Below are 25755 nucleotides of genomic sequence, written 5' to 3' on the forward strand. Positions count from 1 at the left end.
CTGATAGCTCCACGTTTGCCATTCATGAGCGTTACGCATTTCGCTCACGGAACCGGCCAGGTGACGTAAAGGGGCAGGTGGTTAACGTGCCGATCGACGTGGCCAAAACTGTGCAGTGCCAGCCGTGAAACGTGCCCGACAATGGTGCCTTCGACGTACACATCATGCACTGGCTCGTTAGCAAGCCTTCCTACAGAAATCGTCTCGCCTAGAAAAACCCGTGCACCTCCGAGGAAGCTCCTGGAACATCATTCACATTGTGGATATGGAGGCGATGTTTCTGTTTAGAGTCTTTCACAGCTAACCAAGCACATTATACAGAAGCACGAAGATGAGCTACATTTTTGTTTGCTTAGTTACTTAGAATAGTTGGTGATTATGTAGCGAACGATACCTAGATCCGTAAATAGTAAGCTCATAATTTGAGCTCCAAGGAAAATAAAAAAAACACTCAATGCATTTTGCGTGGGCCTGGGACAACACAGTGGTGAAGGTCATTTTGTCTTTTTCTCATTCGATGGCATTGGTACTGCTCGACCCACCACCGAAAACATATCGTATTTAGAGTCATCTCGCACTGCATCTAGAGTCAGGAGCATTGTGACCGTTCGGCAGTGTTGCTGGTTTTGAAAGCGAAGGTCCTTAATACCGCACATTGTGGGTAAACTTCTGCTCAGTGTCTACAACAGAAGTAGCATAGGTTTACGGGAACCAACTGAAACGTCTGATACGATCTAAATGCTGTTGCGCAGAACAAACGAAATAAAAAGGTCACGAAATCTTGAAAGCACAGACATTTAACCATCCATCACTCAAAACATACGACATAACAATACGTTTATAACGACAACAAAAAAGTTACAGTTTTGCTGAAAAGGCGAAGCAATGAACGCGATAGCAACAGATTGAAAGGTCACGCACAGAATTGAAAGCATATCAAAACATGCCCCGCGTTCCTCACGCACAAATGTTGCACAAAACGTACTCACAGGTATGGACGCACGCGAATAAGCGTCTCATCGGTTACTTTGCTTTCTGAAAAGAGCGCGCTTTTCGCAAACCGAAACTGAAATGATTGCAGCGACCTTTGTGCACCAGATAACTACAGCAGAGTCGATCAAGGCAAAGCCCGAGGCCAGCCAAGGCGTACGACCTTCCCCTCCTCGCCACGGCGAGATAAAGGAGGTGAGAGAGCGTCGCTCTCTCAAGGACTCTTATCTCGCCGGGCTATGTACGCGTAGAAGATTAGAGCAGGCACCACCCCATGATGTGGCGACGCGCGCTCTTTGCGCCTTCTTGCTGTTAACGCCGAAAACAATATTCCCCTCCGAGATACTCGGGAGCAGCGGTAAGTGGCAGATATCCGTAGCTTGCCACTTGAAAGGTGATGGATGTGCTCTGGGGTGGCTCAGTGGGTGACACCTTGATTTCACGACGCTGATATTCCATGTTCGATTCCGCGTAACACAGTCTTGTAAAGACAATAGTATTTATTAGGGACCTTCCATGCAAAACCTTTGGTCTATCTGTCTCTATATCTGTACATTTGTCTGTTATTCCACCGTTACCACGAACCGGGTACTCCAAAAAGCACCAGCCGATACTCAGAATGGCTGACCCCATCCGCAGCGCCCACCAATGTTGCTCAAGGATCAGCGCTCACACTTGTGCGATTGTCAATTAAAAAGCAATCATTGTGCATATCTGTGGTATAAAACCAACACATATATATTCTGCATGTTCGTCTTGTACTAGAAAAGACATACATAAAAATTTTAAAAACCATAGCGCCTATCACAATGCGCTGACCATGCAACGCTTGCACGGAACGGAGTTGTTTCCAACGCTATGCTAAGACGAGAAGGTGGTGGCACCTACCTGTCGCTTCGCGTTCTACACCTTATCACCTCTGAGACGGGTGCGCACGCCCGTCTTAGGGCCACGCACTTTGTTTTCCAAGAAGAACTGCCAGATGGCGCTCATGTCTTAAGCATGACGCGGCTTGAAGCGCTCGTTCGCCTCCGTGGCATGCTCGATGCACTCTAACGCAGCGCCTCCAGAATACCATTCACCAATTGTCTTGCGCAGAACTTCAAATAAATGTTCTGTTCAGTCTCTCCACACGCAAAACTATCGTATTTGGACGACATTTGCAGATTACATGCAGACACAACGCAAGGTACTAACCACTATACGATCACGGCCTACATGCAGACAGGGGGCCAATTTTTTTCAAGATTTTTTTTTCTTCTTGCGTTTTCGCATATATAGATTCGTATACATATACGGGGCATGATACCGAAGCACACGTCGACGCCGACCCTGGCGGCAAACTCCAGCCGAGAGTGTCCATATAACTGCTGTCGCGATAATAAAAGGTTCTTAACCAGAACGAAATTGAAGCCTAAGATTCGCGATTTCGTGCGCACTGCTTCGTTCCGTCATCACCGATCAGGAACTGGATATGGGTAGTTTTTTCGTGCATTGTTGGTTTTTAAATGCGAAGCATTTCTCGGCGATCTTCGGCAAGTTTGAGCATATCTATCTATCTATCTATCTATCTATCTATCTATCTATCTATCTATCTATCTATCTATCTATCTATCTATCTATCTATCTATCTATCTATCTATCTATCTATCTATCTATCTATCTATCTATCTATCTATCTATCTATCTATCTATCTATCTAGCCGCTTAGCACTTGTGGCTGTCCTGGCCGCTTAGATAGATATGTAGCGTTTAACGTCTCAAAACCACCTTAGGATTAAGAGAAACGCCGTAGTGGAGGGCTCCGGAAATTTCGACCACCTGGGGTTCTTTAACGTGCAATGAAATCTGAGCACACGGGCCTACAACATTTCCGCCTCCATAAGAAACGCAGCCGCCGCAGCCGGGATGCGAACCCTTGACCTGCGGGTCAGCAGCCGAGTACCTTAGCCACTAGACCACTGCGGTGGATCATCCTGGCCGCTTGGATAATGGTATCACTACCAAACTTGGTATGACATAACATGACTGTATGGCGAGCATAACTGCCTAGTCATAAAATGAAAATCAAGACATGGATGTCATGAATGTCATTATTTACATTTCATGGACCTGTTGCGCTCTTGAGGTGGTTTTGCTCAAATGACATGTTGCAAAACTGGTATGGTATGACATGACTGCATAACGAACACAAGCAACAGGCCTGACATAAAAATCATGACATCCGTGTCATGTAACAACATGACTACATGTCACACTCATGATGTGCTCGCGACCATTTCGCCAGCTTTGCATTTACCACATTCGATATGACGGGACGTGAATGGATGACGAAGGTATGTGTCTGGTACAAACATCATAATCATGAGATGCATGTATTGTAACAAAATGACTACATGCCACGCTCATGATGCGGTCGCGGCCATTTCGCTAGCTTCACATGTACCAAATTTGGTATTACGAACGCCAGTGGATGACAAAGGTATGTGGCTGGTACAAACGTGGTAATCATGAGATGCGTGTCATGTGAAAAACTGAATACATGCAACGCTCACGATGCGCTCGTGGCCGTCTCGGTAGCTTCACATGTACCAAACTCGGCATTACGTAACGCGAACGGACGACATAGGTAAATGACAGGTCCAAACATGACGATCATAACATGCGTTGTGGGGAGGCAAGGATGGCGCTGTGCAGGTCGGATGCGTTGCGATCGGCTCCAGTGATTTCTTCGCTTCCTGGTGTTATGTGAAGCCGCATTCACACGAAATTGGGTCGCAACGGACTTCTAAGATCACTGGGACGCATTGGACACAAGATACACACCGGTAAGTGAACTATTTGTACATTAATAAGTGACTTTCGTGGCGACGACGCTGACTGTGCAGCTACAGACGCCGCCGTTCGGCCCGGCCGCGCCGTTGTTTGCGTGGCGCACAGGCACCGCGTCTTAAACATAAAAGGACTTGTTCTCGCCACATTAAGATATGGAAGATGAATAATCGAAGACTCCGGGTGGCGCTGAAGAGAATAACAAGGATTCCGGATGGATTACGGTGAATAAAAGACGATCGGAAGTGAGGAAAGCCAGTAGAGCTGCTGGCGCCGGAACGCCTGCGTCTAAGACGAATGATCAAGAACCTACGCCCAGCCGTCACATCTTCAGAGATGTAAAGTAAAACCTTATAAGGGGAAGCAAGATGCCACCGCTGCCATGTGAAGAAACTAAGGTCGTCGTGAGGCCGAGAGGTGGTCTGTGTATTAGCAAGTCTGGCGCGTCTGTCGTGGCGGAAGCCATATGGAGTGCGGCGGGGCTCGGTTTGGAAGAGAGAAACACGTACACAATGTGCCCTAATCACCTGCAAAATATTGTTACGTGATGTAAGCTGACTGAAACAAACAGGGCATAGTGGGACATACCCAAGAAGGGTGCCTCAGACTGAGAGTGAAGAAGTGGACGTTGTCGGTCAGCTGCGCTGAGGCTGGTGTAGACTGACTACTGTTATTTTTCACGTAACATTTTGGTGGAAATGCTGGGTGCTCTTCTGACAACGGAGCTACGCAGTGGACGCCTCCTTAAGTCTGCTACCATGGCTCCGGGTGAGGATACGGCTTCGCCACCTACCTCAGCAACGACAGCAACCCGGTACGTCGCCCTAACGCAACCTCGTGATCCCGGTACCTTTACTGGAGAGGAAAACGCGAATGTGGACAAGTGGCTCAGTATGTACGAGCGCGTCAGCAAGCAATATGGCTGGGACCCAACCGTTATGCTTGCGAATGTCATTTTCTATCTTGACAAGGCCCCTCGCATCTGGTTTGAGACCCATGAGCACGAAATCACAAGCTGGAAAATGTTTAAACAACAGCTCCGCTACCTCTTTGGCAACCCGTTCGGTAAACACCTTGATGCCCGAAAGCAATTGGCCGTACGTACACAGACGTCCACTGAGCCCTACTTGACTTATATTCAAGACGTCTTAGCATTGTGTCAAAGAGCGGATCCCAACATGACTGAGGCCGACAAGATTTCGCAAGTTTTGAAAGGAATTGCCGACGATGCGTTCAGCCTGCTTGTATTTACCAACGTAACGACCATCGACGCCGTGATCAAAGAGTGCCGCCGCCTCGAGCAGGCGAAGAGTCGACGCATTTTGCAGCAGTTTCAGCGCCTACCCAACACCGCGGCAACGTCGTCTTGCGAAGCCACTCCTTGTCATCCGTCTACGACCGAAGACGTGACGCGCATCGTCCGGCGTGAACTCGAGGCCGCTAGCCCGGCTGCCAAAAAACCGACGTTGCCAGACGCCTCAACGCCAGCTGTCGCCTTTATCCACGCTGTTGTCCACCAGGAATTCGCCAACCTTGGTATCCTGTCCACTGCACCTACCCTGGATAATACTGGCCCCTCGATAGCTTCTGTGGACATAAGACATCGCCGCCCGTACTCTATTCGAACCAGGAACTCGTCTGAATGGCGAACAGCTGATGATAAGCCAATCTGCTTCAGCTGTGGTCGTGCAGGACACATCGCTCGGTACTGCCGCAGCCAATGGCCATCTATGACTTCTGGCTCGTATCCCGCTTACAGAAACTCATTCCGTCCACCAAACCACCGTTATCTTACCCGCACTGAGTCTACAGCATTTACTGCCCCTGCGGACTACGGCCGCCCTGTCCCGTCGTCGCCACAGCCTCAAAGTCGCCCGCAATAAAGTTTATTCTCTCTCTCTCAAAGTCGCCCTTCTCATTCAAATACGCGTCGCCGCTCTCCCTCGATATCGTTTAACCGCCGTATGTCCCCAGAAAACTAGGCTGCGCAGCTTCTTGAGGTGAAGCTGCCCTGTCGACCTTACCCGAAAATCCTCTGTTGCCCTTACGTTTGAACCGGAACACCCTAGAAGTTTATGTTGATGGCACACTTGTTGAAGCTTTGATAGATACGGGTGCTCACGTCTGTATTATGAGTTCGCGTTTTCGTCGTCGCATGAAGAAGGTCCTTACGCCTCCCTTGACCAGTGTCGTTCAAGTTGCAGATGGTGCAACAGTCCCTGTCGTCGGTATGTGCACAGCTCAACTTATCATAGCTGGTCATCAAGTTATCGTCCTTTTTACCGTGCTTGCAACATGTCCCCACGACCTCATACTAGGCCTTGATTTTCTTGCCGCCAATTCTGCTCTGATTGATTGCTCCACTGGTGTGCTCTGCCTAGAGCTGGCACAAATCAGTGACGCCCCGTACCAACCTACATGCCGATTACAATGCAGCGACTTTGTTCACCTGCCCTCCAAAACTGTGACGTACATCAATTTTCTGTGCTCACCAGCTGTGCCCGACGGTGACTATTACGCTACGCCTCTCACCGACGTACTCCTTGCGCACAATGTTGCAGTTCCCTATACGGTGCTCAGCATCACAGATAACAAAACTTGTCTAGCACTTGTAAATTTCGGCTACATGAATCATGTGTTTCTACAAGGCATTTTCGTGGCCCACCTGTGTCCATTGCTCGATTCACAAATTGAAGTGCTTGCCTTAGACACCCTTGTTTCACCGCAGTGCACATCACTCGCAACACATTTGGGCAGCCGTGAAATTGTAGACATGATCGCCACTGATCTTCCGCCTCCGCAAGTTGAAGCCCTACAACATCTTCTCGAGGCCTACCAGGATATTTTCGATTTTGGCGACTGACCTCTAGGGCAGATGTCCTTTGTCCAGCATCGCATACACACTGGTGGTGCCAACCCTGTTCACCGCCGTCCCTACACAGTGTCTGCTTTTGAGCGGAGCATAATTCAGAAGGAGGTGAAAAAGATGCTAGCGAAGGACATTATTGAATCATCTTCCGGTCCTTGGGCATCCCCGGTGGTATTATTTAAAAAGAAGGACGGATCGTGGCGATTTTGTGTGGACTATCGCCACCTTAACAACATCACCAAGAAAGACGCATACCCTCTGCCCCGCATTGACGACGCCTTTGATTGCCTCCATGGTGCCGCCTACTTTTCTTCCATCGATCTTCGTTCTGGTTATTGGCAGATTGCTGTGGATTCCATGGACAGAGAGAAGAGGGCTTTTGTAACACCCGATAGCCTCTACCAATTCAAAGTCATGCCTTTCGGCCTATGTAATGCCCCCGCCACCTTTGAACGAATGATGGACTGCCTGCTCCATGGATTCAAGTGGTCTACGTGTCTTTGTTATCTGGATGACGTGATTGTGTTTGCTCCCACTTTTTGAAGCGCACCTTGAGAGACTGTCGAAAATTCTCGATGTATTCCGTCTCACCGGCCTTCAGCTGAATTCATCCAAGTGCCGGTTTGGTCGCTGTCGCATTACAATACTTGGACATATTGTTGACACTTACGGCATACAGCCTGACCCAGAAAAAGTTCGAGCTGTGAAGGACTTTCCTGCGCCGAAAACCGCCAAAGATGTCCGCAGCTTTGTGGGGCTCTGCTCCAATTTTCGGCGGTTCATCAAGAACTTCGCGAAAATCGCTCGGCGCCTAACAGATTTACTCAAACCCGATGAGACGTTTACCTGGGGTCCCGCGCAAGCAGCAGCATTCTCCGACCTGACCACTTTGCTCACTTCTTCTCCTGTGCTGGCTCACTTCGACCCTACGGCCCCGACCGAAGTCCGCACTGATGCCAGCGGTTACGGAATAGGCGCTTTGTTGGCTCAGCGACAACGTGGGCAGCATCGCGTGATAGCTTATGCCAGCAGGCTGCTGTCCCCCTCGGAGCGTATTTATTCTATCACAGAGCGCGAATGCCTAGCGCTGGTGTCGGCAGTCGCGAAATTTCGCCCTTACTTATAGGGTCGACCATTTATAGTTCTCACCGACCACCATGCTCTTTGCTGGCTCGCCTCCCTCAAAGATTCCACAGGTCGTCTCGCCCGCAGGGCACTCCGCCTCCAGGAGTATTCTTACACCGTAGTGTTTAAATCAGGTAAACTGCACAAAGATGTGGATTGTCTGTCACGCTAGCTACCCTGTGGCCGACTGCGATCCTACGAGCACTGATTATGTGGGTTGCGTCCTTTCCATCTCCCAGCTGCTTCATCTCGGGGATGAGCAGCGTCGCGATCCGAATATCAGCCACCTAATACAACAGGTCGAATCTTCACTGCAAGACGCTTCTGTTCGCATGTTTACCTTAAAGGACCACACCTTATATCGGCGTAATTTTTCGCCCAACTGTCACGACCTACTTCTGGTAATACCAAAGCACCTGCGCTCTACAGTCCTACGCGAGCTCCATCACGCGCCAACCGCCGGTCACCTTGGTGTCTCTCGCACATATGACAGTGTGCACCGCCGCTTCTACTGGCCTGGCCTTTCACGCTCTGTACGTCGTTATGTCAACGCTTGTTAAATTTTCCAGCGTCGAAAAAAGCCGTCGGGACTCCCTTCCGGATATTTTCAGCCCATTGACATCCCATCGGAGCCATTCTTCCGTGTTGGTTTGGACCTTCTCGGTCCCTTCCCAACATTCGCCTCCGGAAACAAGTGGGTCGCGGTGGCTACGGATTACGCGACCCGTTACGCAGTTGCGCCAGCCATGCCAACAAGCTGCGATACAGAAGTCGCTGATTTTCTACTACGCGATCTCATTTTAGTGCATGGAGCCCCTCGTCAACTGCTGACAGAACGAGGCCGTACGTTTCTTTCGAAAGTGGTTGACGATATCCTGCGTTCCTGCTCCACCCAACATAAGCTCACGACATCGTACCATTCCCAGACAAACGGGCTGACAGAACGTTTAAACCGCACCCTGACAGACATGCTATCGAAATACGTCTTGGCCGACCATCGTGATTGGGACCTTGCACTACCCTACGTGATGTTCGCATACAATTCCTCCCGGAATGACACTGCTGGGTACTCGCCATTTTACCTTCTGTTTCTACGCGAACCAACATTGCCGTTGGATACCTTCCTGCGAGCCGCTGCGCAGTCTATTACTGAATATGCATGCGACGCTATTACTCGAGCTGACCATGCTCGTCAGCTTGCCCGCAGCAGATTAAAGGCGTCCCAGGACTCGCAGAAGCATCGTTACGACGAGCGGCATCGCGACGAACACTTTCCAACAGTTTCTCTCGTTCTTCTTTGGTCCCCTACGCGACATGCAGGCCTTTCAGAAAACTTCTCTCTCGTTTCACGGGCCCATACCGCGTGCTTAGACGTGTTACTGACACTACATATGAAATTGTCCCTGATAATCCATCAACCTCTTCTTCTCTGCTGTCAAGGGACATCGTTCACGTATCAAGGCTCATGTGTTACCGCGCTGCTCCTATTGTGGCCGCATAAACTCGCCGGGTCGGCACTTTTGCCGCCGGGGGTCACGTTACGTGATTTAAGCTGACTGAAACAGGGCATAGTGGGACATACCCAAGAAAGGTGCCTCAGACTGAGAGTGAAGAAGTGGACGTTGTCGGTCAGCTGCGCTGAGGCTGTTGTAGACTGACTACTGTTATTTTCCATGTAACAATATTGCAGGCATTCATTAAGCACATCATCTATCTTTACACATATTCATCATCATGAGTAGTCGTCATCTTCTGCTGGGGGGACTTGGCTTGTCTGAGTTCTGTGCCTTGGGCGTGGTCGCTTCATCGTGTCTTCTGGGCCTAATAAAGGTTGCCTTCACCGTTACATCACAAGTGGTGGAGTGTGCTCTACGACCTTCCGTCCTCTCCCAGCCCGATCTGCCTCCTGGAGCTGCGCTCAGGTCGTCGTTTGTACCAGGTGTCCGGTAACATGCCTCAGGACGAGCCAACCGGCGCTTCTGCGTCTACCTCCACGGCCCCGGCTACCACGGCCTATCCATCGTGAATTATCACCGCGCACCAGCGTGAGCCGCCCGCGTTCGCCGGACTTCGAGGTGAAGATGTGGAAGATTGGTTGGACCAGTTCAATCGAGCCACTTCCACTAACGACCGGGATGATCCTACCAAGCTTCGCCGTGTTTCTTTCTACCTCAAAGGCGTAGCGAAAACATGGTTTTTCAATCATGAAACGGACATTACGGACTAGACACGCTTCAAGCAACAGCTTCGCCAAATTTTCGGCACCCCGGCGGTTCGTTCAGCTCTCGAAAAGAAGACGCTGGATTCTCGCAAGCAACAATGCGGTGAGTCCTACACGTCGTACATTGAAGATGTGCTTGCTCTCTGTCACCGTTTCAGCACGTACATGTCAGAATCAGAGAGAGTTCGTCATCTATTGAAAGGGATAGGCACGGTCGCGTTCAATGCTTTGGTCATTCAAAACCCGACTACAGTCGCTGACGTTGATGCCACGTGCCAACGCCTAGAGGAACTTGAATCCCAACGGTTACCACCGGACAGCTCTGAAAACACTACCATGACTGATGCCTCATTGCGTGCCATGATCCGGGCGATTATACGGGAAGAGCTGCAATGTTTCAGCCTCTCAATGACACCGAGTCCACCTCCCCCCTCCAACACCATTTTGCGGGATGTTATCAAAGAGGAGTTGGCGTCCATGACCGGGCCAGCGTTTGTAGAGTCTCCAGTACCTCGACTCTAGCCGACGTACGCACAAGTCCTCACTGGCTCACCACCCGTGGTACAACCGATGCCCGCACACTAGACGCCTGTCTCGCTAGCTTCGTTAACTCCGAGTGTGACTAGCCAGCCCTTTCACCCACCGTGGCGGCCGCATCGTCCGATCTGTTATTACTGCGGCTATCGGGGCCACATTGCACGCGTCTGTCGGAAGCGTCAGCAGGATGAGTGTCGTGGACTCGACACCTACGGACGAGATGATGGGACAAGCTGGTACGCTTTCCAACGTCGTCCTTATGATCCGCCGCTACGCCACCCACCGTCTCCAACTGCGACATCTGAGCCAACCAGTTCCTACCGCTCTATTAGACGCCGCTCACCCTCACCCCTCCGCGGTTCCACGTCTCCATTGCGACCTGTCTCGCAAATCACCAACCAACGCTCGGAAAACTAACCTCTGCAGCTTTTGGAAAAAAAGCTGCATCGAACGAAAAGACAGAAATTCCTCCAGTGCGTCCATATAATACGATAGCTGTTTTAATAGAAGGTGTGTACGTGGACGCTTTAATAGACACTGGTGCTTCTTTGTCTGTGATTGATCGTTCTTTGTGCTCACGTCTACGAAAAGTCACCATCCTTATGATGGACCTACACTGCACGCTGCTCAAGGGGACGCCATTAGACCTGCCGCTATGTGCACCACTCGTGTTTTCTTAGCTGGTATTCTTCATTTTGTACAATTTGCTGTACTGAATTCGTGTGCCCACCAGATTATATTAGGCTGGGCTTTTCTGTCTACGGCGAACGCTTCCATCTGCTGTCGAGAAAATGTTGTTCATATGATGGAAACTGACTATGCCCTGTATGTGGATGACAAGCCCGTTCGCTTTCTCGCTGCTGAAAAGACCGAGCTACCTCCTGGTCATCAGCGGATAGTTGCCATCACTTCTAATGTGATCGACTCTGGTGACGTGTTTGTCCAACCATCTGCACGCTGTCTCGCAAGAGGTATAGCCCTTGCTTCGAGCCTAGCGCGATTCCACAATGGCTCCGGACTTCTCTATGCTACAAACCAGACTTCTGAGAAAATTCTCATTTCTAAAGGCACCACAATGGCTTGCGTTTCTGAATCTCAACCTGTTTCTGTTCTCCCGTTTATGCCAGCGTGTTCTGACCTTCCTTCTATTGGACGTTCACCAAGCGTTTCTGTTCTTGCTGCGACTATTAGTCTAGAACTGACCTCTTCACAGACAGATGAGTTGCTTGCCTTGCTACAAAAGCATAGCAGATTGTTTGATGCCCATTCCTCATCTCTGGGACAGACGTCCATTGTTAGGTATCGTATCCAGACCGATGGCACTTCCATCGTGCGCCGTCGACCATATCGCGTCTCTTCATCAGAGCGTGAGATCATTGAACAAAATGTAGCCGATATGCTGAAACGGAATATTATACGTCCTTGGTCATCCCCTGTTGTTTTAGTAAGGAAAAAAGATGGCTCCGTGCGATTTTGCGTGGACTACAGAGCACTTAATAAGATTAATAGGTTGCCTTCACCGTTACATCACGATATTATGGTCGTCAGTACTTCGAGCCAAGAGAATGTTAAGCGCTACGTTAACGGTGAAGCTATTACGGTGGCCGGACAGCGCCACGAAGTCAGTGCATATGTTGCTGCTCCGCATGCAACCTGCAAGAGAGTCATCCATGGGACACCTCTTAGTGATGATCCCGGAGCCATCGACCGGAAGATTGTCAACGCGAGAAATACACTAGCCCTCGGAGCAAAAAGAATCAAGAATACTGGCATGATCATAGTGCTGTTCGACGGGTACAAGGTTCCGAATTATGTTTCCTACGGCAGCACCCTCATCAAGTGCAGTTTATACAGGAAGCAAGTTGATGTTTTCTATGCCTGCGGCCGACTAGGACACCAATCTGACGTCTGCCCGACGCCCAACGTTTCAGTCTGCAAGGCTTGCAGACAAGCTAAAAAAAGAGGATCATGTTTGTAAATCAATATGCAGTTTGTTTGGCGCAAAGCACCTCACCGCATCCAGGCAATGCCAGCACCGATATCGGATACCTTATGTTGTCAGGCGCAGGCGAGGCCTTAGGGCCCACGCCCTTCGGAAGAGGTCTCCATCCATCAATGTCGATGGCTTCCTCGAGCTCAACGACTGTCATCAGCAGGGCCAGCCCGGACCATCGACTCCTGGAGGCCGATTCAAAGCACTAGGAAGATCCAGAACCAGAGGCAGCTGCAGGAGTTGTTCCACGTCCAGATTGCGTCTCGAATCCCGTTCGAGATCCGGGGCCCGCTCCATGTCCAGGACACGGTCTCAATCCAGGGGTGGCACCAGACCAGTACCCGTTCCGGATCAGGTCTGGGATCTGGTCAGGGAAAGACTGACGGACCGAGCATCAGACCGGACCCCTCGCCCAGGAATGACTGCGGGCACGCACGGGAACTCCAGCTGTCCGGGGTAGTCCCCGTCACCGAGGACCAGAGCAGGGGCAAGCCAAACCTAACTTGGGCCGACCGGGTTCGTAGTAATGACGGCGAGCAACCCATGCAATGCGACCTGTCCCCAGAGCATGCTAGAGACGCTGAGATATTACGATTGAAAAAGGAAAACGCCGATCTTAAGGATACGCTTACTAAAATGGCAAATGAAATGGCGAAGTTTAAAAGAATGCTGAGCACGATGCACAGCAAAACTGAATACGAAACTACCGATACGCCTGTTCCAGCTCCTATTGGTGATGGGCTTATGGCAACCAAACGCTGAGCGGTAGTAAGCAAGCTTAAGAACACGGAATCTCAAGTCGAGGAGATTAGGCAAACGCTGGTTACAATTACAGAGAGCATTAAGATGGTGGCAGGGAGTGTAGCTAGCCTCACGGAGAGTGCTAGGTAGATGCAGGCTGCACTCAGTGACCCAGTAGAGAGGCTTAGGGCAATGAAAGAGCGCATCATTCATTGCCTTAGAAATTCACGCCAAACTGCCTAAATCTGCGCCACAGGGTGCCTCGCCTGGCAACGTGGAAATGGCCATTCCCATACACGTCGATAGCCGAGGAGCTAATTATGAAGATGAACAGATTTTTCGAGCCACACTGACTTTCCAGGGCTGTGATCAGAGTAGAACCCATAATGGATAACGATAAAGACACTGTCTGTATTTGGCAATGGAACTGCAGGGGGTACGCTGGTAAAGAGCACTCCTGGAGCAGTACTTTAGAACAATAACGAAGAAACCTCAAATTATAGCACTTCAAGAGACCTTAGCCTCTGCAGCGTCCATTTCTGGTTACCGGGCAGTCCCTGGCCAGTCAGGAGGACGAGGTGTCTGCACACTTATAAGTAAGAAGCTGACGCACGTCGCCCATAACTTGTAGATGGCCAGATGCAATATCGAATATGTAATTGTAAAGATCCTACTTCACACCAAGGCGCAATCAGCGGAAAAACAGTGTTTTTATTTTGAATGTCTACACTAACCCCTGACACAGGCGCCAGCATTTCAAGACGTTGCTCGAGAAGGCAAATGAATTAGCTGGTCCTCGGCCCGTGGTCATAGTCGGTGACTTCAATGCCCCACATGGCCTATGGGGATAGTGTATGAAACGAGAAAACATCGCCACCTCTGGCAGGACGCCACCGAACTAGACCTTACCTTAATCACTGATAAGGCATTTCCTACGTGGATAGGCAGCTCTGTGACCTGAGACATGACGCCAGACTTCGCTTTCATCAAGAATGTCGAAAAGACTATATGGGCCAACACCGCCAAGTATTTTGGCAGTGACCACTACGTTCTGCAAACTTCTATTATAGTGGACCGTAGCAGAGTCCGAGAGTTCACGGTGGTTGACTGGGATCTTTTTCGCAGCATTCGTGGTACAAGGGCCAGTGCTCCTGACAATTTCGGGGAATGGTGCGAGGGCATCGGCAGAGATGCCACCGCTGCCACCAAGAAGATAAAGACATATTTAAATGTGGCGAAGATGGACAGTAGGCTTGCCCACCTGCTCGAAGCCAAGACAGCTCTCTTTTCTCGATGGAAGAAGCAGAGGCACAACCGTAGGCTGCGGCAAAGAATATCAAAGTTGAACAAAGAAATTGAACAACGTTGCGACACACTGTGCAAACAGCAGTGGGACGAGTTGTGTTAGTCCGTCAATGGTCAAATCAGAAATGGCAAGTTCTGGCACCTTCTGAAGCACCTCCTGGACGAGCACAGCACTAGAGCCAACCAACGGCACACTTTAGCCCGTGCCCTTCACGAAGCCACCAAAGAACAGAAGGTTGACGAACTCGTTACCCGATTAGTTTCCAAGTACCTGCCGGTCGAACGAGAGGACGAAGACGGCGTGTTCCCGGAGTATGGCGGTCCTCCTCTACCTGAACTAGACGAAGACTTTTCAGAGGCTTACACCAGGAAAGTGATACAAATGCTCAATCGCAAGTCGGCACCAGGGCCACACGGGATCACGAACAGAGCCCTAGAGCCCTCAGAAACCTCGACGACGCATCCATAGAACATCTAACTGGTTTCATCAATGAAGCATGGAAAACGAGAAGGGTTCCTGAGGAATGGAAGCTAGCTGACACCGTACTAATTCCGAAGCCAGGAAAGCCTCCTATCGTTGAGAATCTTCGCCCCATTTCGCTCACGTCGTGCTTAGGCAAGGTGGCAGAGCACGGAATTCTCTACAGACTTAACGACTACATGGAGGGAAATAAGATTTATACGCACAATATGATTGGGTTTCGTACCGGCCTTTCAGCAGGATGCAATGCTGCTCATTAACCACCAAGTCCTTGATGGATACTCTAGAGATACAAAGGCTCTTCTTGGCATAGACCTAGAAAAGGCCTTTGACAACATCAAGCATGAATTCATCTTGGAAACTGTGGCGAAACTTGAGCTTGGGCCGAGGCTGTACAACTACATCAAGTCCTTCTCTGGAAGAAAAAAGAGGCTGCGCATCAGGAACTTCTTCTCTGACGACGTACCACTCGGACATCGAGGCATGCCCCAGGGGTCTGTGATTTCTCCGGTGCTGTTCAATCTCTGCATGATCGGACTGTCGAAAAGACTGGCTGGTGTACACGGCATCAAGCATACCATTTACGCCGACGACATATAAATCTGGTGTGTTGGCGGCAGCGAAGGCCGGGTGCAAGATGCCCTTCAAGAAGCAGTCGCCGAGGTGGAATCGTACTCTCGCCAAACGGGACTCAGATGCTCACCCGCCAAGTCGGAGCTCCTGCTTAATTGAAAAGAACGAGGTGGCCGACCCAAGGGATGGAAACCCATCGAAGAAAGCGATATACACATTTACACGAGTGACGGCGAGGAAATCCCGAGGGTGGACACAATCCGGATCCTCGGCATGTTTATTGAAGCGAAGGATGGCAACGGCACTGCTCTGCGGAAGATTGTCGCGAAGACTGACAATGCTTTTCGACTCGTCAAAAGAGTCTCCGAGAGACATAGAGGCCTTAAGGAAGACAATTCGTTAAGGCTCATCGATGCGTTTGTGCCCAGCCACTGTACCTACACCGTTGCCATGCACTACTGGCTTAGGTCGGAGTGGTACAAGCTTGATGTGATTATCAGAAAGACCATCAAGAAAGCACTGGGACTTCTCGTACGCACACACACCGAGAACTTGCTTGCGCTCGGTGTGCACAACTCTGCTGCCAAGATAGCGGAAGTGCAGCAACGGTCGCAGCTGGCTCGCTTGTCCACTACAACGGCTGGTCGGCGCATACTTGGCGAGCTAGGTTTTAACCCAATGACGCTATAAACAAATAGCGTGCGTATATCAAAACATATACAGGAAAACGTCATTGTTGCCCCAATACCCCGCAACACTCACCCTGTACATAATGAGGGACGTTGTTGGGCAAAGAGACGGCTCTACTGAAACAACTGGGAAAAGGTGGCGTAAATGCAAGTTTCGTTGACGCTGCAGCATATCGAGACGGCAAAATTTCGCAGCGGTGGTCGTGGACCAGACGGCCTCGACTATGAACAGCGCCACGGTACGCACAACGAATCCCTAGGGGGCTGAACAAGTGGCCATCGCACACGCTCTGCTAAATGATCGGTGCGAAGAGGTGTACAGTCCAAAGCCGCAGTCAGAGCCTTTCAAAAGGGCCGCATATCAACACAGGCAGCCAGGATCTTGAACAGCTCCACCAGCGATACGATTGTCCCTCACACCATACATTGGTTCTCCGCGCATGTCGGCTCCGTAAACGGCGTTGCACTGAACCCGAACGAGTCAGACCACACAGCAGTATGCGCACTCAATGACCGCGCTGCTCTCGACCTGGGTGACGACTCCAGTGCCGGCGACGTAGGACATACAGACACACCTACTACACACAACGAGATTACGAAGTATTACTACATGGCGAGGCGGGCATTCCCAATGCCACATTCAAATTTCAATATAGCACAGGCCGTCTCGTTGCGCTTACTTCAAACCCATTCGTACCCATCGTTAGCATACCTAAACGTAATTTATCATCACAAATTCCCCGATGCCGTCTGCGCCGCTTGCGGCTGACCGATACGTTAGCACACATGCTCTGGGAGTGCGGGTCGCTTGGAGCGACTTATAGCAAACCCGAGTGGGATGCGCTTCTGCACAACGCAGAACTTCAGGACCAAATTCTGGCCGTCCAGTGTGCCCGCGACAGGGCCGTCAGGCTTGACCTGCTGGTCCCTACGTGGGAGTAGCCGGGTGACGCGTGGCAACCTCAGCGTCCGCACTGGATCATAATAAAGTTGTTCTTACTCTCACTAACTCATAACATGCGTGTCATGTAACAACATGACTACGTCCCATACTGGTGATGCGTTCGTGGCCGGTTTGCTAGCTTCACAAATGCTGAATTTGGTATTACATCACATGAATGGATGAAGAAGGTATGTGTGACTAATGCAAACATGATAATCGTGAGATGCGCGTCATGTAAGAACATGACTACATGCCACACTCAAGGAACCTATACATTTTGACGAGACCCGTTGTCAATGGGTGCCGGTGTTCGTTTCATTGCGTCATGCCGGCAATGCAACTCCAGGCGCCCTTATCTCCCTTGTAGAGATCAGTGGATCTGCCCTTTGACCTCCATTGTAGATCTGCCTGCCCTAAACTCGCAGGCGCGTGGTGTGTTGCTTTGACGACTGCGCGTTTGAGCGCACATGGCACCCCTCTGGCACGAAGAGAGGCAGACGTGGTGCCGTCTAAGTAACTTCGTCGGTGCAAAATGCAGCATGTCACATATCACCGTGGTTGCCGCCGGGCCCCACCGACGGACGCGACGCTGGTCTCACCAGTCACGTTTTGCTAGCGTAGCGTCACTGCGCCCAGCCTGCGCACGCATCTACGTTGCGTCGGAGTATATTGGGCGCTTCATGACGCGTTCGCCGCCGTTGTGCTGGGGGGCGCTGCAAGCGCGCGATGATGTAGGACGTGCTGCGCTTCGGCTCCGCTGATTTTCGGCTGGAACCACGGGCAACTTCGCAGTACCCCGTCAAGACCAGCATCAATCGTTTCGGCAACTTACAGGCAACACGTGGATACCAGTGTCATCCAGGTGGGCCAGTTTTTAACAACTTTACGGCTGATCATCACCCGACCACGTTGGCGACGCCGTCAAGCCAAACGGCGACGCCGACGCCCGGCGACGTGGGACCGGCTTTCCGAGGCAACATGGACGCTACTCTCATGCAGCGTGGATACGACCCACATGCCATGACGTGGGAGACGATTACGACTTCCGAAATGCCAAACTCTGCTTCTTCACTGAGGTTTCGGAGCCAAGCTCTCAAGGACGTGGTGGAACGCTGCTCGCAAGCCAACGCCAAGAAGGCGGCGTCCGCCGCTGCCCCGGCATCCGGCACGCCAGTTGACAAGACGCAGCCTCCCGCTTTGCGCGCTGTGGGACGCGAGGGCAAGTTTCTCACCAAATGGAAGCCTCACCCGTTTCCGAAACCGAGTCCGGACGACTGTGTAATAGTCGTAAAGCCACGACAGTGCATCTCATTGCATGATGCTTTCTCAGAGAACTGGTACGGGACCGCGTTTAAGGCATACCTCGGGCCCAAGCGAGCTGAGACGCTGCAAGGAATTCCATCGAGAGGGCAAAATTTGATCGTGATTCACATCCTGGACCCTGACACGGCAGACAAAATCATCGGGGACTTCGCGGTAAACATCGAGCACAGGCGGGTTCTGCTCAACGGGTACCTGCGACAAGATGGTAGCAATGTCTGCCACGGAATCATCGTAGTCCGCAACACAGATACGACGGAGACACTCCGAGAGAGCGTACGCTGGAGGTCAGGCACCATCGTTGAGGTGCGTAAATTTGGCACATCGAACAAGGCGTGTGTAACCTTCGCCGGCAAGGAGAAGCCACGCTTTGTTCACTACGACACCATGCTGATCCCCGTCAAACCTTACTACCGGACGATCCCGGCCTGCGGCAAGTGCGGTGTCGTCGGCCATCGGATGGACACTTGTCCCAACCCACGACCGGATGTGTGTGGCCTGTGTGAACAGCAGGTTCCGCTTGGGGAAGAGGGAGTGTGGGACCCTCAAGAATGTGCACCCGTTTGTTCTGTGTGCGGTGGAGCACACGCCACAAACTCTCGAGCATGTACGGCCAAGTACCGTAATTCCAAGGTGGCCGCACAACAGGGCGGAAAGTCCAAAAGGGGTCCAAGAAACGACGCAAAGATCAGACTCCCAGTGAGCCACCACGCCGGGAAGTCGCCAAGACAGATAAGCCTGCTTCCCCTACTGGAGAAACCGAAAAGCAGCCGACGTCGCGACCATGCGGCAAAGCCGGGCCATGGGCCAACGCCGTCAAAAACGGAAACGAGGTGGGTGGTACGGGTAGAGCTGCCTCCTCATCCCCCCCTATGATCCCCTCTTCATCGCGTAACGCCGACCAAAATATTATTGCCAAACTTCAGGCACAAATCGAAGCGTTACAGAAAAGACTAGCGGCAGCCGAGGCCAAACAGACCAAACTAGTCTCCCCTCCTCCTCCCCCCGCAGTAGAGGTAATGGAGAGTGAGACCGGGGCGACGGCAGCGGACGCGGTTGCCGCACTCGAGGCTCGTGTGAACACCCTTGAGGTCCGTATGGACAGCCGTATAACTGTCCTCGAAACCCAAATCTCAGCGGCTGTAAATGCCGCCATTGCTAAAATGAAAGAAACCATCCCAACCCTGATAGCCCAACAAGTTGCGCGTTTCAGCAAACGAGCCGGCCCAATTAAGGACGCGTCCGGCCGGTACCTTAAAACGCTTCGACGACAGATCGAATTTGAGGATGATGACAGCTGCTCCGCCTACGGAATTGAGGACACCCCCTCCCCGCGAGTGCTGGCTCGGGAGCACCGCCACCGCAATTGCTCGTTAACCCCTCTGACCATGGCGGGCACCCTTAGAATTCGGAAGACCCCACGATCCAATACGGCCACTCCACTCCAAATCACCCAGTGGAATAATAGGGGCTTTAAGGCTCACACTAAGCGCGCCAACCTCCGGCTTTTCCTCGCAGCATTTCAAAACCTTCCTGCTGTGTAGCCCTCCAGGAGCCAGGGAGTGCTGCCACACTCACAAACTATACTACGTTTCAGCAGGACCCTTTATCTTGTATCTGCGTGCACAAAAATTATACGGCCAACCTAGTTGATCTCGACCTTAAGCCAGCTTTCTTGTACGTGATGGTGACACTCCTTCCGCTGCGTAAACAGGACCCGCCACTGCACGTGCTCAACATGTATTGCTCACCGAAACTAAGCAACATTACATTAGCAGACCTTTTTAGCCGCGCCTTAAAGACTGCAGGCAGGGACCTTCTGATGATCGTGGGTGATTTTAATGCCCCCAGCACACTCTGGGGGTATGCACGTGAAGAGAAACGTGGATATAAATTGGCGGAACTTATGTCCATGTGGGCCTAACTCTTCACACCGACCCTGCCTACCCAACTCGCGTGGGTAACTCCGTGACCCGCGACACATGTCCGGATCTTACCCTCACAAAAAACATGCAGTATAAGGATTGGGTCAACACTGAGGAGACCCTCTGCAGTGACCACTGCATACTCAACACCATCATTCACACCTATCCTTTGACAAGACCCTACGGAGAGGCAAAATTACCCAATTAGACGAAGTTTCGGCAAATATACGCCAATTCAACACCCATTGAGGAGCAAAGATACCATGCTTGGTCCCAGCAACTGGTTTCCTCATTACGCTCCACAGAAACACAAATTGAACTCTCCGAGGCGACTCCGGCGGTGGATAACCATCTCCTTCACCTCTGAGAGGCCCGGCGCAGCCTCGTCCGCCGATGGCGCCGGCAAAAACACAACCGAAAGCTCAAAATTCGCATCGCTGAGCTCACCCAGTGAGCAGCAGAGTACGCGGCCCAGCTCGCTGACTCTAACTGGGTGGACTGTTGCAACACGGCCGCTCGACAAATGTCCAGCCGGAGTACCTGGCGCCTCTTCCGCGCCTTGATTGATCCGACCCAACCTCGAAAAGAGACACAAAAGCGTCTGCAACGAGCATTTCACAGATTCGACGGAGACACAGCCAAATTGGCATGTAAACTCCGAGACCAATATCTATGCACACAGCAGGACTCCCGAGGGCCTGTGTACTCGTATGCAGGTACCGAGAACGCGGAGCTGGATCAACTGTTCCAGTTACACGACCTGAAGGCAGCCCTAGCAAAAATGAGGCGAGGAACGGTGCCGGGAAGGGATAAAATTACCGTGAAATTACTTGCCAATCTTCCTGACTCGGCCTACACCATGCTCCTTGCCTACATCAATTCCATTTGAATCGGGAAAACAAGCCTACCAATTGAGTTGAAGACCGCCCTGGTCGCCTTCATAACCAAAGCGGGCAAATCCATTAACACGGACAACCTCCGCCCCATCTCCCTTACTTCTTGTGTGGGAAAATTATCGGAGACGATGATGCGCGACAGGTTGTCCACGTTCCTGGAGACCAAAAATGCATTTGCAGACACCATGTTCGGGTTCCGCCCACACCGGTTCGTGCAAGATGTCTTGCTTCAGCTCGACCATGAGATCCTCGATCCAGTCGAGTATCCCCTGAATGACAAAGTTGTGCTTGCTTTGGATCTGAAGGGGGCCTTTCATAACGTGACCCACGAAATTATTCTAACACATCTCTCACAGGTGGATTGCGGCCAAAACACTTTCAACTATATTAAACAATTCCTCACTGACCGACAATCATACATTCGGATTCAGGACATTGAACACGGCCCTTACCGATTAGGCGCGAGAGGGACTGCGCAGTGAGCGGTCCTCTCGCCCCTCCAATTCAATGTGGCAATGATGAGACTCCCCGCTCAGCTGGCGAAAGTCGAAGGCATACAGCATGCGCTGTACGCCGATGACATCACCATATGGGCTTCACACGGCTCGGCAGGAGACATGGAGGCAAGCCTGCAGCAAGCGGCGGACATCGTGGATGACTATGCCCGTCGCTGCGGCCTTCAGTGCTCCCCGTCCAAATCGGAATTTGTGCACATACGCCCATCACCAAAGTGCACCACAAAAATCGACCTCTCCCTTCACAGCGGACCCATACCCGAACGCGATGTAATTAGAGTACTAGGGCTTTTTATACATAAAAATCGCAGAGCAGACACAACATTGGCCAAATTGCGTAAGGTGGGGGAGCAGGTGGGCCGGATGGTACGCCGGGTTTCCAACAAGCGCAGGGGGTTACGATGCAAAGATGCCTTGCGGCTGGCGCACGCATTCGTAACCAGCCGAGTCCTGTACTCGGCTCCATACCTCCACCTACGCAAATCCGACGAGAATGCACTCGAAGTAATTCTCCGCAAAATCTACAAGCGTGCCCTCGACCTTCCTGTCAGCACCTTTAACCAGCGCCTTTTGGGCTTGGGAATGGTGAACACCTTCAAGGAGCTGAGAGAGGCGCACTTGACAAACCAATATACTAGACTCTCTAAAACACCGTCGGGTTGCCGCCTCCTTGCCCGGCTACACATCCATCATTCAATACACATGGAAGAGCGCGTACAGATTCCATAAGTTTGGCGATACTCCTTGCACGTGTGCCCTCTTCTGGCTATCATGACCCCAGACGACTAGAGTGGCCGACGCCTCGCGCGGGCGCAGCCTTGGCTCGACACTACGGCCACAAATTCGGAGTATTCTACGTGGATGCCTCCGGCCCGCACCACGGTGGTTGGTACACGGCTGCGGTCGTCCACCAAAACACCGTTGTAAACGGACTCACATTCCGTGCACATAACATTAGGCACGCGGAGGAGATCGCCATCGCACTAGCCGCCGCAGATCAGGACTCGAGGGTCATCATCACCGACTCAAGGCGTGCCTGTCGCAATATTGAACAGGGATACAATCCGTACCGTGCTTATAAAATTTTGCAAAACAGCAGCTACCTAGGTGCCCCCGCGCACCGAACGATCATATGGGCTCCGGCTGACACGGGCCTCGATGGTAATGAGACGGCCGATGCCGCCACCCGCGCGCTCACTCTCCGGGCACTATCCTCGTCCCCTACCGATCCGGAACTCGAACCCAATCCCACCTACACCTTTAAGGAGGTCACACAATTTTATCAATCCGGCCATAACGTCTATCTGAAACCCTGTAATGGCCTCACGAAGGCGGAAGAGCGAATCCTCCTTCGCCTTCATACTAAAACTCTATTGGGCCCGGCAATCATAAAACACTTTGACCTCGCTTGCACGGGGAAGTGCCCGCATTGTGAGGAAAATTCCTCTGACATTTTCCACATGATGTGGGCATGCCAAAAAACTCCAAACCTTACCCCACTACCCAACCCTTCGCGGGAGGACTGGGAGGCAGCCCTGCTCGGCTGCTCTGAGCTGACGGCCCAACGAGCCCTGGTAGAGCGTGCCCGGGCCGCGGCCAACGCCAATGGGCTCCCGTAAGAGGGAGCTCACCTAGTGTTTGTACGGGGCGGCCCTTTAAGGACCGTTCCCACCCTCCCTGTAAATAACATCTGTAAATAAATGTTTTTCAGCAGCAGCCGTTTTGCTAGCTCCACGTGTACCGAATTTGGTATCACGGGAATGCAATAGCCGACAAAAATAAATGACACGTCCAAACCTGATAATCATCATATGCGTTTTATGTAAAACATGACTACATGCTACGCTCATAGCGTTCTTGCAGCCGTTTCACTAGCTCCCTATATACCAAATTTGGTATTACGTGACGTTAATGAATGACGAATGTAAATGATACGTCCAAACATAATAATCATGATATGGATGTCATGTGAAACATGATTACATAGCACGCTGACGGCTGTTTCGCTGGCTTCAGATGTACCAAAGTTAGTATCTGGTGACGTTCATAGATGACGAAGGTAAATGGAGCATCCAAACATGATAATCATGACTTGGAAGTCATGCACAGTATATTTACCTGCGTCTCGTAACGCTGTGCTGATTTTGGAGTGACCTATGAACCTTTCTCATTCGCGCTTCGCATATCATCGATTCACACTATACGTGGAATCTGCCATTTTTTTCAAGTAGAGACATTGTAATATGATATTGTGTTTACGCGCTGTTATGTCGTGTGAATCTATAAAGATGTCACGGTGAGGGCATGAAAACAAAAAGCTTCATCTCTGACGCCATAACATGATGACGGTTTTCGCACTTCTCTTTTTGAAGCCGGCATCGCCGATGATGAATTTTCGTGTTAGCTAAGGGACCTAATAATTTGAACTTACTCAGCACCTATGGATTGAAGGCGTAACAATTCGACTTTATTTAATCCTTATTTGATGTTGTTTAGTATAATTTGCCTCAAAAATATGGCAATGGTAGCTAAGTGCCTCTTCAGCGCTAAATGTTTTGGCGTCTATCATTTTTTGTATATATAATGCTTTATCGTTTGTATATAACGAGTCTACATACATCAGCATCACGGTTCCACGGTCGAAACGAATTTGCTTTGACCGACATTTCATTAACTCCCCAATCAAGCGATGTCCGCATCCTGCGTGATGCCAGTGATTCTAAGAAGTCAACGTTCGGAGAGCTCATCTACAGCACTTGCCATATGAACATAGTCCTTGACTTCAGCAACCAATATCGTAAAGCGCGTGAAGAGATCACCAGATATTGGTACAACTAGAAGAAATGAACGCAGATACCCAGGTGAATTTTAGGACCACTCATTTGTGGTAGTTACAAAACTGCAGAGCACTCTGCAGCACAGAAAGTGCTCTTCGGTGCAAGGTAACTGGGCGCGATTCATTCCTAGAGATGCTACCGTCTAGGTGTGCTTCACAGACAAAGTACCAAGCCGTTCCCACGTTCATGAAAGATTACGCCACCCACGTGTGCCCTCACCGATTGCCTTCGATGCGAGGCCATGCCACGACCTCTGCCACTTCACGATACACGAGCACGCTGCCCCATGTTCGCAAAAAATGTGGATGATCCAGTGCACGTACCAGACTGAAAGTGGTGACTGGTGATTGCCAGCTTCATCACCTTCTTGACATGTTCATAGCAAGCGTCATTCGCGCTTCTGCCTCTGAGGAACCATATTGGGTCAGTGAGCTGAAAGAGCTGCCTGTAGAAGGTCCAGGCGACCAGGTACTGCAGGCCTTCCTTGCCAACTGAGCTGCTCTCAAAAAGTTCTGCCAGCATTCTGCCAATATCTTCGCGATAGAGCATTTTGTCGGAAGATCTATATGTGCGATTGGTGTACTTCTTAAGAAATGTCTCCCAATCATCTGGTAAGAAAAAGAGAGAAGAACGGTGAAAAGTTAGCTTTGACAAAGTGCTAACACAGAGGCATACTTCAACTGAACACTCTGCACACAGCGGACGTACAAGGAAGCATCATATTCACTGCCAACAGAAAATTGTATCGCCTTGGCGCGCAAAGGCGTTGTAGTATAGCTCTCAAGTTTCTACTGTACGGCCGCCGGACCAAGGACACGTTTTCGAAAAGTGTTGCTACTCACCAGAATGCACGCAATTGCTGTGAAAAGGTAGCTATGCAGGAAGAAAGGGACTTACAGTTTTTTGTTCGGTACATTTCACCAGTGACTGCTTCCCTACAGGTAATACGACGTGAGTTAGGAT

At 50.9% G+C, this 25755-nt stretch overlaps 1 protein-coding gene across 1 annotated transcript in view; it reads right to left on the reverse strand.

Moving 5' to 3' along the window:
* Window positions 1-25396, reverse strand: part of LOC142803353 (uncharacterized) — a 28996-nt gene extending 3600 nt beyond the window's left edge. The window contains exon 1 of the mRNA XM_075888468.1: window positions 25116-25396. Within this exon, the coding sequence (XP_075744583.1) occupies window positions 25116-25341 (226 nt within the window). The 5' untranslated portion in view covers window positions 25342-25396. The remainder of the gene's footprint in view (window positions 1-25115) is intronic.
* Window positions 25397-25755: the final 359 nt, after the last annotated feature.

Source organism: Rhipicephalus microplus, chromosome 3 (assembly GCF_043290135.1).
Source record: "Rhipicephalus microplus isolate Deutch F79 chromosome 3, USDA_Rmic, whole genome shotgun sequence".
Classification (NCBI taxonomy): domain Eukaryota; kingdom Metazoa; phylum Arthropoda; class Arachnida; order Ixodida; family Ixodidae; genus Rhipicephalus; species Rhipicephalus microplus.